This window comes from Phyllostomus hastatus, unplaced genomic scaffold (assembly GCF_019186645.2).
Source record: "Phyllostomus hastatus isolate PE091 unplaced genomic scaffold, TTU_PhHast_1.1 phas_scaffold_585, whole genome shotgun sequence".
Taxonomy (NCBI): Eukaryota; Metazoa; Chordata; class Mammalia; order Chiroptera; family Phyllostomidae; genus Phyllostomus; species Phyllostomus hastatus.
Window position 1 is genome coordinate 1,549,727 of NW_025334037.1, and position 18,308 is coordinate 1,568,034.

At 41.6% G+C, this 18,308-nt stretch overlaps 1 protein-coding gene across 2 annotated transcripts in view; it reads right to left on the reverse strand.

The window, feature by feature from the left end:
* SBF2 (SET binding factor 2) overlaps positions 1-18,308 on the reverse strand; it is a 408,723-nt gene that overhangs the window by 14,985 nt on the left and 375,430 nt on the right. For both annotated transcript variants that reach the window (XM_045825232.1, XM_045825233.1), the window contains 3 exons: positions 18,095-18,271; positions 15,676-15,777; positions 14,782-14,967 (listed from right to left, as the gene is read on the reverse strand). In XM_045825232.1, the coding sequence (XP_045681188.1) occupies positions 14,782-14,967; positions 15,676-15,777; positions 18,095-18,271 (465 nt within the window). The remainder of the gene's footprint in view (positions 1-14,781; positions 14,968-15,675; positions 15,778-18,094; positions 18,272-18,308) is intronic.

Genomic DNA, 18,308 nt, shown 5'->3' on the forward strand with positions numbered 1-18,308 from the left:
CCCCAGAACTAGTTATAACTGGAAGCTTTCACCCCTTAACCAGCATCTTCTCCTTCCCCTCAGCCTCCAGCCCCCAGCAACAGCCATTCTGCCCTCTGTTTCTCTGAGTTTGGCTCCTTTAGCTTCCACATGTAAGTGAAATCATACAGTGGTCATCTTTCTGTGACATTTCATTCAGCACAATGCCATCAAGTTGTTGTAAATGGAAACATTTCCTTGTTTTCTCGTGGCTGAATACGGTCTCACTGTTTACACATGTAGCAATCTCTAACCCATCCATCCACAGAAGGACACTCAGGTTGTTTTCCCGTCTCGGCTACACTGAAAATGCTGCAGTGGACATGGGAGTATCGACATCCCTCTCTGAGACAGTGATTTCATTCCCTCAAATGTTTGTACACCCAGAAGTGGGACTGTTGGATCACAGAGCAGTTTCATTTTTAATTTTTGAGAACCTCCTACCGGTTTCCATAGTGGCTGCACTGACTCATTCCCACCAACAGTGGACAAGGGCTCCCTTCTCTCCATCCTCACCAGCAGTCGTTACCTCTCGTCATTTTGAGTGCAGCAGTCCAAACAGGTGTAGGGTGATAACACATTGTAGTTTTTATTTGAATTTCCCTTATGATTGGTGATGCTGAGCACCTTTTCATGTACCTAGTGGCCATCTGTGGAAAAATGTCTATTCCAATCTGCTGAAAATAGGCATTTTTATCCCCACTTTACAGATGAGGAAGCTGAGGATGAGGAGCCCTGATTTGAACCCTGGCTTGTTAGGCTCCAAGGTCTGTGCCCATTCACTGCCTTACACTGTGCTAGGCACTTGACAGATATGAAAAAAACATGAGTTAATCAGTGTAAGGTCCTGCTCTCCAGGCACTTGTGGTGTAATAGTATCTAACACAACAATGAAAACTGTACTTGCGTTAAGTTTGGCAGTGAAAGGAGTGAGGGGAGAAGGCTGTTTAGGGAGGTAGCAAGAGATGTTTTCTGGACAGAAGAACTGAGTGTCCACCTGAAGGCAACGCAGGAGGAGCCAACAACTAAGAGACTAAGGCCCTGGGAAAACAGGAACTAGGCTGAGGGCCCAGAAATAGGGAGCAGGCTTGGAAATGCGAAGGGATAGAAGAGGAGATAAAGAAAGGTATGTTCAAGTGCGAAGGGGTGGGGGAGGAACTCATGTTTTTTAACCCCACATTCCACCTAACTCAGGCCGTGAGGTCCCTGGACGCAGTAGTAAAGATAAGGGGATGCCGGGAGGGAGGGAGCAAGGCGGAGCTGGACCCCTCGGGGCTGTGGCGCACTTCAGGCAAGCTGCACGCAGACTCCGTGGAGCCACCTGATGTTGGCAGAAGGCAGGCTGATGACCTGGCGGCGCTCTCCCCTCCACCCAGCAAGCTCACCTCTGTGTTGTGCAAACACTCTCTCATGACTAGTCAGAGAACTCTGTTTGCTTGAGATAGGTCCCAATCTAACTGTGCTTGCTTAAAGGCTGTTTTAAGTGGACACTGCTGGCAGGCCGTCTGGAAGCCAGCGTTCCTCCCCATGTTTACCTTGGCAGTGTGGCCCCACACCTGGCCGGCCAAAGGGAGCGGGCACGTGTGTCATCTGCAGGCTGCCCCACAGATCAGCGGGGATTCAGTCGTGTCTGGACATCACTGACTTACCGCCTGGGCAGAAATCCAGTTTTCTGTAATAATTAAAAGTTTTTTTCCTTCTCCCACACTTTCTCACTGGCTTTTTAATTGAACTAAAACTTTAGTTCATAAGGATTACAAAATAAAATGGAATTCAGGAGGACTTAAGAGAGTTTGCCTCTTACGCAATGGAGCTGCTTTCCTGACCCGGCTGCTGCCCCTCCTGCGGCAGCAGGCTGCAGGGGGCAGCAGAGCCTCCAGGGGACAACTGTGACGTGAAGGGATCTGAAGGGCTCTGAAGCGCCAGCTGCGGGCCACACTGAGGCTTTTCAGAACTGTAAACACATGCAGTAAGCATGAATCTTCTCATCAGTGAAGATGGAAGAAACAGACAACACGGGTTTTCTGTGATTATGTTACATGAGCAACTAATTATAGAGGGTAAGCATACTTGAAGAATTCATAGATATAATCAAATAAAATGTAAGTCAATCTGATACATATTTAATGACCAACAGTTATTATTTTGGAGCATTATAACTGGGCATAAAAGTAGGTTCATGTAAGTGGTTATTACAATCAGTAATACTTTCTCCCATTTCTATAGTGGAAAACATGAGTTTAAAAACTGGCTCTCTTCTTGCCATTCTAGCCCCCTATGCCTTTGGCTCAAACACCAACCACATGCTCCAGTCCCCAACGCTCCTCCAGCCACTCGCCCCTACCCACACACACGCACCCGGAAGACGGAGGCCCTGCGTCTGCACTCCACTAGACCTGGTCCTCAGGTGTTCCCGGCTCCTTTCTAAGTTTTGCTCACACTTAGTTTCCTGTGCTTTCCTGTCACCACCTGTCCTTTAATGCTATGCACAGATCTCCAGTCTGTGCTCCTGGTTCAGAATCAAGAGCATCAGTCCAGGAGGCCAGTGTGCCCATGAAGGACAGGGGGCGATTCAGACTGGGTGGCAGGACAGAAGGAGAAGAACCCAGGGGGATGGAACGTGATTCCCTACCACCTGAGAGTCTCAGGGAAGAGAAACCCGCAGTGTGCCAAGACAGGGCATGCTCCAGAACAGCTTGGCCCCAGTGGCCTTTGACACAAACCTCAGTGTCACAGGCTGGCCCCTGGCTCATGGTTTCCAGGGTGAGAAGAGTTCAGAGCTGTTTGCCCTGACCCAGTTCACAGCAGATCCTAAAAACTCTCCTGAATATTTTTATTAAACAAACATTTTTCTCAAAGACTATTCTCCACAGAAACCACTTGCCTCATACATGTCCGTATCTTTCCTTGATTATTCTGACATTTAATATGCTGAGGAATATAATTTTGAAGACCTACTTCTGAGGTAAAGTAGAACAGACAAGATAGTGACTTTGACCTTATGCTGAACTTACAGGCACTCTGGGGAGAGCACACGCCAGGACTTGCAGCAAAGCTCCTCTCCACAAGTGGGAAGAGGCTTTCCCTGCCCATTGCGCCGAGTGGCTGGCTCCTCACAAGCCCTGAACTTGGGAGCGCTGCTGCGTGTGAGAGCACACCATGAGGACACTGACGGGTGCTAACGCTTGGGGCTGAAACACAGTCTGCCCCAAACTGGGGCTAATCATCAGGTTTATTAGAAGACGAAGAAAAGATGCTGAACAATTAAATTTTCTTTTTAATTGTTAGCAACAATTTAAGCAACAAGTATGTGAAAATTTCTCAATGGAAAAAAATCATCAGATTGATCTGAATCCTGGCTTGATTAATACCTAGATACCACATTTGGAATCTGAGGTTAAGAAACACAAGGAGTTTTCTGAAATGTCTTTCCACCGCAATAATGAGGACCTAACTGCATTCCTAAGACAAAATATGGTGCTTAGATTTCCAGTAAGAAAGAAAAATTACACTTTCTTTGTCATACATGCCAGGGATTCAGGTTGTCCAGTTCACTGGGTTCTTCTCCTTCTTGTAAATGGGACACCCAGACTCTCCCATGGCACCCTGCCACAGTCAGGCGCAATCCACGTGTTTCACTCTCCTTCCGAAGAGGCATCTCGGACACACAACAAACTGCACATATTTAAAGTGCACAGTTTGGTAAGTTTTGATGTATCTGTACACCTGTGAAACCGTCACCACGATCAGGATAATGACCACGTTGTCCGTAGCTCCTAAAAGTTTCCTTGTGCCCTTTCTGCCTTCTCCTGCATCTTCCTCCCTGAGCAACAGCCGATTTGCTTTTTGTCACTGCAGATTAATTTGCATTTACTTTACATAAATGGAACCAAAAGTATGTACCCCTTTTGTCTGTCTTTTCCCAGTAAGCACAATTATTTGACATGCACTCATGTTCATTCCTTTTCACAGGCATGTAGTATTCCATTGTATTGCCATATCACAATTTATTCACTCTCATGTGGACATCGAGCTGCTTCTACATTTTTCGTTCTTACCGTATCTGGCTGCTGTGAACAGTGATGGACAAGTCTTTGCAGGGCCTAAGCTTTCACTTCTCCTGCATAACTACCTAGAAATGAAATGCTGAGCCATGTGGTAGGTAGGCATGGTGAACTTTTCAAGAAACAGCCACACTGTTTTCCCAAATGGTTGTACAATTTTACATTCCCACCAGCCGTGTTAGGTCCAGTTTCTCCACATCCTTGTCAACATCTGAGGTAGTCAGTTTAAAAAATATTAGCCACTAAAACAGGTACGTAGTGACATCTCACTGTGATTTTAATTTGCATTTTGTGATGACAAATGATGTTGAGTACCTTTTCACGTGCACAGCTGTGTATCTTCGGTGAAGTGCAGGTGTTTTGCCCATGAGGAGACAAGGTTGGTCGTTTTCTTAAGTTTTGAGAATTCTTTATATATTCTGGATACAAGTCTTTTAGCAGGCACAGCACTTGCAAATATTTTCTTTCACTGTGATTTTTCTTTCCATTTCCTTAACAGTAATTTTTGCAGAACTTTTTAATTTTGAAAAAGTCTAATTTATCCATTTGTCCTTTTGTGGATCATGCTTTGGTGCTGAGTCTAAGATATCCTTACCTAACCCAAGGTCACTGAGATTTCTTCCTGTTTTCTTCTAAAAGTTTCATAGTATTAGGTCTTACATTCAAGGCCTATGATCCCTTTTGAATTAATTTTTATATTGGGGATAGAAATGGGTTAATAGTTCTTGTACCTGGAAATCCAGTTGTCTGGCATCATCTGTTAAAAGACTATCCTTTCCTACTGAATGCTTTTTGCATCTTCATCAGAAACCAATTTTCTGTATATCATACCTGTGTGGGATTTCTGGACTCTTTTCTGCTTCATTGGTTTATTTGTCCAACTTTATACCAACTACCATCACATGGTCTTGATTACTATAGCTTTCTAGAAAGTCTTGAAATCAGATAGTACCAGTCCTCCAATTTTGTTCTTTTTCAAAGTTGTTTCAGATATTCTATTGATAGATCCTTTGAATTTTCATGTGAATTTTAGAATTAGCTTGCCAATTTCCACAAAAATAGTCTCCTAGGCATTTGATTGATTATATTAATATTCAGGTCAATCTGGGGAGAGTGACATTTCAACAATATTAAGTTTCCTGACCCATGAACAAGAGGTATCTCCTGATTCATTAAAGGCTTTAATTTCTCTCAGTAATACTTTGTGGTTTTCAGTGTCCAGGTCTTTCATATATTTTTTAAATTTCTTCCATGTTTTTTGATATTATTATAAATGATAATGATTAAAAAATTCAAATATTCCAATAGTTGATTTTTATAGATTCCATACATAATCATATTGCTTGTGAATAAGGTAGTTTTACCTCTTCCTAATGAGGCTGTCCCTATTATTATTATTTTCTTGCTTTCCTGCATGGCTAGGACCATTATTAGCACGATACTGGGTAGAAATGGTGAAGGAGACATCAAGTTCTGTTCCTGACCTTTGGGGCAGGGCACTCGGTCTTTCACTGTTAATATGGTGTTAGCTGCAGGGTTTCTAAACCAGAAACTACAGCTAGCACGTAGCTAATGCTATAGTTTGAGGGAGTTCCCTTCTATTCCTGGTATCCTGAGAATTTTACAGGGAATGAATGTTGTATTTTGTCAGATGTTTTTCTGCATTTGTTGAGATGACTATATGGTTTTTATTTTTTAATTTCTTAATATGGCGTATTATACTGACAGATTTCAAATGTAAAAACAATCAGGCATTCCTGGGATAAGCCCCGCTTAACCATGGTATATTATTTTTAAATATATTTAGATGTATATGAATCTGATTTGCTAAATTTTTGTTTAGCAAATTTGAATTTATGGTCATCCGGAATACTGGTGCATAGTTTTCTTTCACTGTCTTTGCTGGGGCAGGGGAGTGCCAGTCTCACAGACTGAGTTGGGTGGTATTCCCTTTGCTTCAGTTTTCTGTATAATTGCTATTATTTCTTTTTTGAAAACTTGCTAGAATTTACCAGTGAGGCCACTTGGACCTGGAGTTCTCAGCATGAAAATGTTTTCACTACAATTTAAATTTCCTTAATATATGCAGGCTTATTCAAGTTATATATTTTTTTTTCTTGAGTGAGTGAGGTAGCTTATGTTTTCCAAGGAATGTGTGCATTTCACCTAATTGCTGATTCTTTGGGGCACAAAATTGTTCATAATATTCCCTTATTGTCATTTTAATACTTGTAGAACCTGTAGTGATGTCATTTTCTTATTTCTCACATTGATAATTTGTGTATTCCTTCTTTGATGAGTTTAGCTACAGGTTTATCAATTTTGTTGACCTTTTCAAAGAACAACTTTTGGTTTAGATTTATTTATTTATTTATTGAGAGAGGAAGAGAGGGAGAAAGGGAGAGAAACATCAATGTGTGGTTGCCTCTTGCATGCCCCCTACTGGGGACCCAGTCTGCAACCCAGATGTGTGCCCTGACTGGGCATTGAACCAACTACCCTTCGCAGGCCAGCACTCAACCACTCAGCCACACTAGCCAGGGCAGGTTTAGTTAGTTTTCTTTATGGTTGGCCACAAGACTTCTGGGGCCAAAAGCTAGTCTGCTTCAAATAAATTTAGCCTTATTGTATTATGTGGAATTGGGACTGACAGGGATCTCAGCCAATAAACTAATTCTTTGTAAGCATTTCTCAAAGTATGTTGATAAATAGTTTTAGGGCCTCTCTTAGGTATCATCTGAATTCTGTTGTTCAGAATAATTTTGTATGTATCTCGATGAAGATAAAAAAATAAACAGATTTAAAAGACAAAGCTATGTGAGGCATTTTAGTTTTGTTTTCTATTATGGAGTGAAATCTGCCAATTTCACTTATTTATAAGAGAATCTGAAATGGAATTTGGAGAAACATGAATTTATAGTCTTATTTTTTGCCCATATGCCATTAAGTACTTTATAAAATTTAAAGACCCATAAAAATAAGCTATGACTCAAATCCCAGGAAAGATCAACATTTTGGGAATAAAATATAGTAAGTTAAAATAGGATTTGCTTTCAGGAATTACAAATATTAAGCTTCAAGAGATCCTATACAGAATGGTATCAACATTCTAGACATACCCTAGAAAATAAGTAGTTAATATTAGTTGTTATTTCACAGATTAAGTTTTAACAAATATTAATTGTGTACCTTGTACTGGGCTAATAACTTTACATAAGATTTTCAATCCTCCACATATATAGGGTCTGGCACAAATAACGCTCCTTTTTTGGTATAAAATCTTTTATTACGAAATCATAAGCATGTAATTCTGTAACATAATATCACATTCAAGCACACCATATGACATTTTAGGTGAACTGTTCAAGTTAAAACTATAAATTGCTACAGCCATATTACTACCCTACCAACCACACTCAGTAACACTCAGGTGTTATTTCTGCTGGACTCTGTGTGTGTGTTTAAATTGAAGCACAGAGGGGTTAAAAAATTTGTTAAAGATCAAAAAATCAGTAAATGACCCTGGCTGGTGTAGCTCAGTGGATTGAGTGCAGGCTGTTAACCAAAGTGTCGCAGGTTTGATTCCCGGTCAGGGCACATGCCTGGGTTGCAGGCCACAGCCCCCAGCAACCGCACATGGATGTTTCTCTCTCTCTTTGTCCCTCCCTTCCCTCTCTAAAAAATAAATAAATAAAATCTTAAAAAAAATCAGTAAATGAGACTGATGTACAAACTCCGATTTACTTTATGGCTCATGTAGTAAAAGCTTTAATGCAAAATTTCTTTGTTACAACAACTTGGATTATGTCACTTTTATCAGTTTTCAGTTGAGCAGGAAGCAGACAGGCACCAAACTCCGGAGTATACCACGAACCCATTGGCTGCAGCTGGTTTGCCAACATTAATGGATAAGTTTTAGAGAAACCCGGGTGAGGGCAGCTTGGCCCCTCACACACGTGCTCATGAGGAAAGTGTCCATCTTCAGAAGGTGAAATAGCTCTGTCTTTGAAATGGCACCTAGCACTGCACTGGCGTGCAGTGACTGTGAGGGACCTTTCTACAAAGCCAGAGCAAGTCAGTTTATGATCTAAGTGAACTCCAAAGGCAAAGTTATAACTGTTCTTTGTTTTTCTCAAGGTGGGAAATAATAAGAAAGTTCTAAGATTTCCTCAAAGATTTATTCCAATGCTGAAATATAAAAGCTGCCATCTTATACTTCATGTTTTCACTCATATCATACACATCTTCCCTCTTGGTATTACATTTTTAAAAGAAATTTTACGCAAAAATTTCATTTTTATACTTTGGATGTATTTTCCTTTTGAATTTGGTTCAACTATTTTAAGAAAAGGAAGCAGCCTGTAATGATATCACTCAAGCTAAGCCAACTTCTTTCAGAAGTTAACAGAAAAAATCTGCCAGATGTTGCTATTATGAAACAGTGATCCAGCATTTATAATTCATTTGACACCTGGATATACTGGCGTAAACAATGGCTTTTTATATGATGAGGCAGTTCTAATTCAAGATCAGTGCTTCATCTGTTTTCTTTGTAACTCCCACTGGTACTAATGGACAGGCCCGGGCACACTTCCACGAATGCCTTTTGGCATTCGGCGTGCTAGAAGTGGTTAATGAGTGGTGAACACATTCCACCTGGGAAAGTTTCGCTTGCTGCTGTGTAATTTTGCACTCATTTTTAAAGCACTGTTGGGACTGGCTCTGCTTTGCGCCACCGAGAGACTGAGGACAGCACTCACTTCAATTGTCTGGGAAAAGCCAGTCATATAGAGCACTGGTGTTCACTTGTAAGGCATTCAACAAGGGCATTTTCTACCTCAAACCGGTGTGAAGGGGATGATGAAACACCACCTTATAATTAAGTCAGCAGGAGTCAGAAGCACTATTTGTTAACCATAGTCTTTTACAGTCTCATGTTCTGAGTGAATAAACAATCCCTTTTCAGCACAAAATAATTTGCTTTACCAAAGCTGATGGGCCACACGTCCTTGAAATACTGCAATCACGGTCATGCGCTTGCTTTGCCGTGACTTGTCTGCACTCAGGTTATTATGTGGGAGGTGCTCGGACAAAGCAGGGTTTGGACGAATTTCTAAAAATCTGTATTTTAATTAAGAAATTTTTAATGGGGTACAGCCAGATTTGAAGTCATACTAAAAGGGTCTTTCGACCATGAACAACATTATTTTCTACAGTTTGTGAAGCACTCACTTAAAAATAATTGAGCTTTCATTCAAAGTCCACCTGTTCTCAATTCCAGAACTGGTTTATATAGAACACTTGAATTTTAAGTCCTTATATAAAATAAAGTTACCAGAAATTAAACATATACCCCAAGTAATTTTATATAACCTAACATGATACAGTTTTATCATCTATTGAAATATAGTCTAAAGATAACAGGAATGTAATTTAGTATTTTACCCTAGTTTATGTTAAAATGCTCTGTTCACGCCCTTTAGAGGTACTCACAGATCACAGGCAACTTTTCAATTGTAGATTGCTGCCACCCACCTCACTGCACCCCTAACAATAAAACACAAGCATTACAGTCCAAGCAATCGTAATTACCCTTGGGACCCAGTGATATTCCCATCTGTGAGGACAGTGTGTCTTACATGAGAATCCCATCTCTTATTGATTGTGAGTGGATTCTTTTGCTATGTTTAAATATACAGAATTCTGCAAGTTGAACATGGACATTTAACACATTTAATCATGTGCTTCACTTAAGCCAAATTCAGCCATACAAACAGTCCCCTACAACTCTCCCTTAATTCAAAGAGAGCAATTTTTAAAACGTAAAAAGCCCCAAAGGAGGTAGGGAAGATGGGAAGGAAGACAGAGGCAGGACAAGGAAAGGCAGTAAATTGTTGAAAGATGGACAACAGAAGGAGAATAGCAGTTAAGTGACAGAAAATGAGAAGCTGCACTGGGATGCCCCCGTGGGCTGAAATCTTCTGAGCAGATGGGAGTGTGCCTGCAAGCCCCGCCCAGAAAGGCTCGGGGCATGGGGCACAGAGGCCCCAGCGGCGCTGAGCAGCCTGTGTGGGGGTGAAATGAGAGCTAACCATGGGCACTGGCTGTACATCTGCAGAGGCAGTGGGGACACCTCGTGTGATTACCTCCTTGGAAGCAAGAGATTGTTCTTTGGAAAAATCATACTTGCTAAGCTCTGGACTTGGGAACACCAGACACAACTGGGTTAATGATGAGGCTCAAGACTAAGAAAAGCGTGGAAAAAGTAAAAATCTGTACACTTAATTGGGATTTCCCTGAACCCTTTTCCTGCTCTGCTTCCAGAAAGCAGGCAGCCAGGCTGCTAAGTATTTTCTGGGCACCAGACTGACAAGATTTTCTCTGGAGAAACTAAATAGCTGCTGTTTTGTTTTCCTGGAACTCCAGTTTACTGACATGTTGGACTTACTGATTAAAAACACTTTTCAAGTTCATTAAAGTATGATTTACATGTAACAAACTCCCCTATTTTAAGTATACCGGTTGCTTTGTTTTGGTCACGGTGCACAGTGAGGGAACCACCACCACAGTAAGGACACAGAACAGGTTCTTCTCCCTAAAAAGCTTGTTCATGCTCTTCTGTGGTCGGTCCCCTCCCCTGGCCACTGGTCCCAGGCAACCACTGATATGTTACCTGTTTTCTGTGGTTTTGCCTTTTGCAGAATTTCATACACAAGAAATCATACAGTGTGTAGCCTTTATTACCTGGCTTTTTTCATGACCACAATGATTTTGAGATCCATCCATATTTTTGTGTATATTGCTATTTCATTCCTTTTGCTTGCCAAATTCATTGCATGAATACACCTGAATGTTTGTCTGTTCACCAGCTGAGGGGCACACTACCCCTTTATGGCCATATTCATTCCCTTCCCCCATTATTTCTAACCCCTGGAAACCAATAAATCTATGCTCCAGCTCTGTATTCTTGTCACTCTGAGAATGTTAAATATAAATGGAATCATATAGTGTGTGATCATTTGAGATGGCTTTTATTCCCTCAGCACAGTGCTCCTGAGACCCACTCAGGTGGCTGCACGTGTCAGCAGCACATCCCCATCTCACCGTGGACTAGCACCCCCTGGTGCGCGGGCCGGTTGGTTAGCCAGCCACCCACCGCAGGGCGTTCCGCCCCCTCCCTGCCTCCAGGTTTTGGCTATTACAAACAAAATTTCTGTAAATAGTATTTGTATATTTGAGGTGAGTTTCTTGTAAATAGCATATAGTCAGGTCATAATATATTTAGATCATTTCCATTTAACGTAATTATTGCTACATTAGGGCTTAAGTCTGTTATTTTACTTTTTTGTCTTCAGTTTCCTCTATTTTTTTCTTTGTCTTCTGTTCTTTTTTAGATTTTTAAAGTATTTTTATTATTTTTTAACCTGGTTATAAGTATGACACATCATCATTCTAAAACCTTTCTTTTTCTGTCCTCTGTGGATTACCTGAATATACTTCTTAAAATTCCATTTTGACTTATATGTAGGTTTCAAGTGTACAGCTTAGTGGTTACACAGTCATATACTTTACACGGTCCTCCCCTCAATATTTCCAGTACCCCAATTTTATATAGCTTTCTTAGTGGTTGGTCCAGGTATTAAATTTTATATCTTATCATACCTCATTGCATTTTGCCAGTTTCAGTGAAGCACAGAAACCTCACTTCCCTTTATGTTTCCCCGTTCAAAATACAACTACCTTAACTAGATCTTCCACATATATTGAGAACTACATCAGACAGCGCTATAATTTTTTGCTTCAACCATCAAACAGAATTCAGAAAACTCAAGAGGAGAAGAAAAGTCTACTGTACTGACCCATATTTTACTTTCTACTGTTCTCTTTTCCCTTCTGATCTCCCCAAATCCCTTCTTTTATCATTTTTTTCTGTTTGAAAAATTTTCTTTAGCCATTTAAGTCTATGGTCTATTTCAAACAAATTTTTGTGAATGATGTCAGGGTCAAAGTTCATACTTTCCATAAAGATAGTTATTTCAAAGGATGTTGAAAAGTATCCTTTCCCCACATCCAGGGTTTTCTGTGGGAGTGGTTGACTTTAGAGTCTTAATCCCTCATTCGTGGAGGCAGTAGTCAAACTTACTCAATTAAAATTCTATTTTACCTTGTGAAATCTGAAGATGTTACTTTGACATAATATATCAAAAAGGAACAGTCACAAACTTTTATTTCAGCAGAAATTTTAAAAATTCTTAAGTTAATTTTCAGATAATATATAAAACTGAAATTATGGACATTTTATGTGGATTCTATCTTAAAAAACTTAATAAAAGTGTTTGTCACACAAATAGCCTATTCTCAGTTTAATACTATTTAAAAAAAATGTTGATGTGGGTTCAGTTTAATTCTTACTAAGAAAGTCTACATGGGAGATTGCACCTACTATTTCTCTCAATAAATTTATGCCTCAGAGTGAGATTCAGGTGGGAGATGGAACTCTGATGTTCCTTCATTTAGTAGTCTCTGTTCCTACACGTCCATTAAGTGTGGACACCACATCATGAGGGCTGTGGTTTTAAGATTTAAAGATACGCATTTTTGCTCTGACTGGTGGGGTTCAGTTGGTTGGAGCATCGTCTCACCAAGCAAAAGGCTGTGGGTTTGATTTTCGGTCACAGCACATGCCTCAGTTGTGGGTTCAGTCCCCACAACCTAAAGTAAATAAAGACAATCTTTAAAAAATAAAGATATGCATTTTTATATACCATAGACACCGAAAGAAAGACAACCGCTTCATCTGTGCTCAGCTGAGTAAACAGCAACAGTGTACAATGTGGGGTAACAACTGGTGTTCGTACTTATTGGAGCAGGACACAGGCCCTCAGGGGGCAGGCTTAAGAACCTTTAAAGAGAAAGTTTGACATTATATTAAATTGAACATAAAGAAGAATAATTCTTTAAGAAATGTAGAGCCACTGAAAGTTTTTGTTCGCCCTAAAGATTTTTGTAAAAGAGACTAGCACCATATCTGAGCCTAAACAAGGTGCTCTTTCCAATTTTGAGTTATTCATTCATTATACACATTTTCTGAGTGTCTACTACATTCCAGAGACTGAAATTATAATTGTGTGAGATACTAGAAATATGAAGACTAATATGACATAGCCCGTGTTCCCAAGAATTCTCAGTCAAGAAAAAGGCAATAAACATACACGAACAAATATATTCTAGTGTTATGGATGTTACCAAAAAAGTCTGTATGCATGGTTCATTAGGGACACAAACGAGGGGGTCAGGAGAAGGTTCAAAGGTTACTTGGAAAGAACCATGAAATAAAACACAGTACCGGGCACAGTGCTTGGCCCACAGTGAGAGTCCGTGAATATTAGTAGTGATGGTTGGTAGTGAGGTACATAGGCAGGGAGGCAAGAAACAACAGTCTAACACATTTGTTATGCACGAGACGATTAGCAACATCATAAGAAGTGCTTTCATGCAGAACTCATATGCCTTCGCCTATTTAGAAGTGATAAAAAGATGCTTGCTCCTCTCCTTTGGGCTCAGTTAAGCTTTCTGTTTCAGAGACAACGGTCTCCAAACTTCTTCCTCATCTATTTGCCAAACAAAGTATGAAAAACAGAAGGCTAATATTCAAACAGAAAAAAACATACAGTTAAGTCCTCACTTAACATTGTCAATAGCTTCTTGGAAACTATGACTTCAAATGAAATGACGTAAAACAAAACCAGTTTTTCCATAGGCTGATTGGTATAAACAAGAGTTAAGTTTCTATGGCATATTTCTGGTCATATAAATATTTCCAAACTTCTAAATAAAAATTCAAAACACTTCTAATACTAAACATTGAAATAAATGTGAGCTATCCATAATAGAATGATTAAGAACTGATTAAGAAAAATGAGAAGGAAATTCTTTTCCAAACTACTTTTTCCAGTTTAGGGCCGAGGGTGGCCACAGCCTAGCCCAGCAGTTCAGGGTGCGAGGCGGGCACCCACCAAGGACGGGCCGCCCTTCCACCACAGGGCCACGGACGCCCGCGCTTGCTCAGACTCGGGCAATGGAAGGGTGCCAGTTCACTTGACGTGCAATCTTGGGGATGTGGGAGGAAACTGGAGTCTCCGGAGAAAACCCATACAGACAGTAGCCCTGCTCAGGAATTAATTTTTTTTCTTGCCAAGGTTATAACGAAATGACATTCTTAGAGGACCTGCTGATAGCATTTGAGGTGGAGTTTAAAAGCACAGGCTTGCCTGGCTGGGCCCTGGCTCTACGTCTTGTATTCCCAGGCACATGCCAGAGGCTGCCCACACCGGGAAGACCCCATGCTGGATTTCAGGCCCTGCTGTTCCCTAGAGATTTTTGCTGCTCTGCCCTAGGCCAAACCTTCCTGGAGAACAAGCCCAAGTCTGCTCCTGTCCTTGGGAGGTGGTAACTGAGAGTGCTGGCCCCTTCGCTGGGAGGGCCAGCCTAGCAGCCAGCTCAGCTGCCCTAGTTTCAGAAACCATCTGGTCATGTGTCTTCTCCCTTCCCAGGAATTCACTGCTGATATTTCAGTAACTCTCAGGGCTGCATCCGTCAGCGAAGGCATGATGGGAGCTGGCACAGCATGGCAACACTCAGTAAATGCTAGTTCTTTTCCTTCCTTCTTACCGAGCCAACTGAGGCACGCTCTACTCACCTGATGGACACAGTCTAAGAACTGCAGGAAGACCGGGGTGAAACCACTCCCCTGAGAGTTGAGGGTCAAGCTGCTCCGCTGACTGAACTTATGGCCGAAAGAGAGCCACTCTTTTTCAACCAACATCCGGAAGCCTTCAAGCGTCCTATAAAAGGGATCACCGAGTAACTGAACCAGCGATGTCACCTAGGGTACAAGCAGGACGGATTCTTCATTACTTTCGGTCCTGAAAAAAATCCTGTTGCCAAGACAAAGCACTTCCTTTTGATGACAGCCAACTCACAAGCAAAATCTGTGCAGCAAATTTGTTCGCTAATACTCCAGGACAGCCGATCAAATTACCTCTATAAACGTTCCAGTGAAAATTAAAAGTCAAATTCATTTTGGCTATGTTTTCTTTCAGAGAATGCAGAAGGCTGGCTGTGGCTTTCTCCCAGGTTAATTAATAAGCCCAGAGGTTCATTCAAACCTACAGCTACTTTTTGGCAGGTGTAGATTAATGTCTTACTATAATTTACATCCATACCTTTCCTTTTCACTCTAGAGTGAGGAAAGGAGGGGCTTACAGAGAATCAGGGAAAGGGCCGACAAAACCCGGGCAGGATGGTCCATGTGCCACACTGCTGGTCTAGAGCTCCGTCCGTGTGCCCACACGGTGCATCTGTGGTGTGGGCACCTGAAGCTGAGCTGGAGCTCCAGGCTACCTAGGGCCTGGAAGCTCACAGCGGAGCTTTCTGATGGACACCCAGTGATGTTTAACACAGGACTCTTTTTGTCCATACACATTAGTCATTATGCAAAAGATTCATCCGCAGAATTCAAAACCAAATGAACTGAAATGCAAATTCACAGAAATATAAAACTAAATATATAAAAATATGGGTAATAGTTTACTTGTGCTGTGATGTCCCAACCTTCTTCCAAACAGACCAAAACAGAGGAGCCATGTTCAAGCACTTCCGAGACGACCGCAGCCAGCTGCATTGTCCTGTGGAGCTGAGGTGGGAGAGGGCCACAGTGAGACCAAGTGCTTTCTGCTCGGAGAGCAGAGAGCCTCGCTCTCAAACTCAGAGACGAGCGAGCATGTTAGGATAAAGTATCTGAACAAAAGAGACACACACGTTTTGTTTTAAATACTTAAATTCTTTGTCAAAATCAAGATTAAACTATGACACATTTTAAAAGTAGACACTTAGAAACAATGTGTCCAAGGGATACTTAATGAAATAAATTGAGCTTAAATCATTTCCCCCAAAGTGGGATAGCTGTAATTCCACAGAGTGGAAAAGACAGAGATTCTAAGCGGCCCTCTCAACAGTCATTGGACTTAAAACTTGACTTCGTAAGTTCTGTTTCAGGTACTCTTAATTTTTCTGGAACTAGATAGTGGGGGTGGTTGCACAGCTTAGTGAATGCACTAAGAGCACTGAATTGTACAGTTTAAAAGGCCAAATTTTATGGTAAATGAGTTATACCTTTAAAAAAAGACACTCTTGTCTCTACTGTATATTAAATGAGAAGAAAACTTCTATATGTGCTCAGTTTTTAAAGCCAAGCCACATGACTCACAGTTCCTATTAAACAATTAGGGTATGAGCAGAGCATATAGATTTCAAAACCAAACGTGCACCATTCTAGTTTAAAAAATATTTTAAGCATCACTTGGTATAGTTTGTAGAATGAATCTAACCCTGAACTGAAATGGAAACCCCCATATTTTAAACAGAGAGAGGCTGTTTAAACACGCGTCCCCTCCGGCAGTGGGAGGCTCCTCACTCACTGTTCCCGTAAGGCAGCCACTGCCAGGCCTGAGCTCTCCTGCACTCAGCCTTTGCTCTGAGTTAACTTCTAAAACTCCAATATCTCAGGCAGAGCAATGTTTCCTACTGGCTTCCCCCCACTGACTTCTGGTATGGACCTGCTCCGGGGTATGGAGAACAGAGAAGGACCAGAAACGCAGATAGTCTGGGCACTGGGGACAGTTTGGGGCTGGGCGTCATAGCTGAGGGGCAGAAGGGAGCATTGATCAGCTCCTTGCATGGGCACTCAAAGGGTCCTGAACAGCCCAATACACTGTGGGAAATGACTCTCTTCCCTCCTCAAGGGAGGCAGGAGGCTTGGAGGCAGACGGGGTCGGGGTGGAGGGGCTGGGAATTCGTGCAGGAAAAGGAAGGTGGGCCACAGCATCAGGGGCCCAAAGACAAGGCTGAAGGCTACACTGCAGAGAAGCTCTTGGGCAAACGGCTGTGTCGGTGTCCAAAACACACGTGTCATAAATTCACTGTGCGGTTTGGAAGAAATGTGGGTTGTGTGTGCTGGCACACCTCCTTCTCCCGAATTTCTCAGTAAGAGTTGAATTAAAACATCCCAAGCTTGACTCAGCTGAAGGAAGGATACCTGGTTTTTCCTAAACCTTAGGTAGGCTTCAAGGCATCCGCTGTGCCTTTGGGGGCTGTTGTGGGGTTAATCTAAAATCTAGAGGCATGCAACAGACAGAGACAAATGCAAGGTAAGGAAGTAAGAGAAAAGGCTCTTGGAGTCATCGAGAAGTCACATTCCGTCCTGGACCCTCATTCTGTTGACAACAGAGCAGGAGCCCTATAAATATATCTTGATTAAATTTATTTTATTTTTAAATTTTTTGTTCTTTTTTAAAAATATATATTTTATTGATTATGCTATTACAGTTGTCCCATTTCCCCCCTCACTCCCCTCCACCCTGCACACCCTCTCCCACCCACATTTCCCCCTTTAGTTCATGTCCATGTGTCATTTAAGTTCTTTAGCTTCTACATTTCCCATACTATTCTTACCCTCCCCCTGTCTATTTTCTACCTACCATCTATGCTACTTACTCTCTGTACCTTTTCCCCCTCTCTCCTCCTCCCACTACCCTGTTGCTAGCCCTCCATGTGATCTCCATTTTTGTGGTTCTGTTCCTGTTCTAGTTGTTTGCTTAGTTTGTTTTTGCTTTTGTTTTAGATGTGGTTGTTAATAATTTTGAGTTTGCTGTCATTTTACTGTACATGTGATTAAATTTACTATACATCAAAAAGTTTCCATCTAAAAATAATGCTCTCCTCCTTAGCTTCCTATGGAGACAAGTGTTCAATCAGAGGGAGAGACAAAATCCAGGGATGAAGAAGTCTACCCCTTCACCTCCTGTATCACATGGGTTCCTGGAACGAAAAGGCTTTCATCAGAGGGCACCCAGTAAAGGGAGAACGTCAGGTAGTGGGGGGAACACAGTACTTTTCTCAAATACCAGTTCTGCACGTCCTTGAGTTCTAAGACAAGTTGCCCCAGACAGTACCTGTGGAAACCACTCCGAGTCTCCCAGGGCTTTCAGGAAGGTCACCTCTGAGTCAGTAGGGATGGTGCTTGGGACACAGGCTCTCATCAGCTTTTTGAAACTGGCTTTCACTTGTCGGATGTCATGAAACTCAACAGGAACAAACTCACAATTTAAAGCAAATTCTAATTTAAAGTTCTGTGGATAAAGACGCAGAGAATTAGGCAGAGAAGTA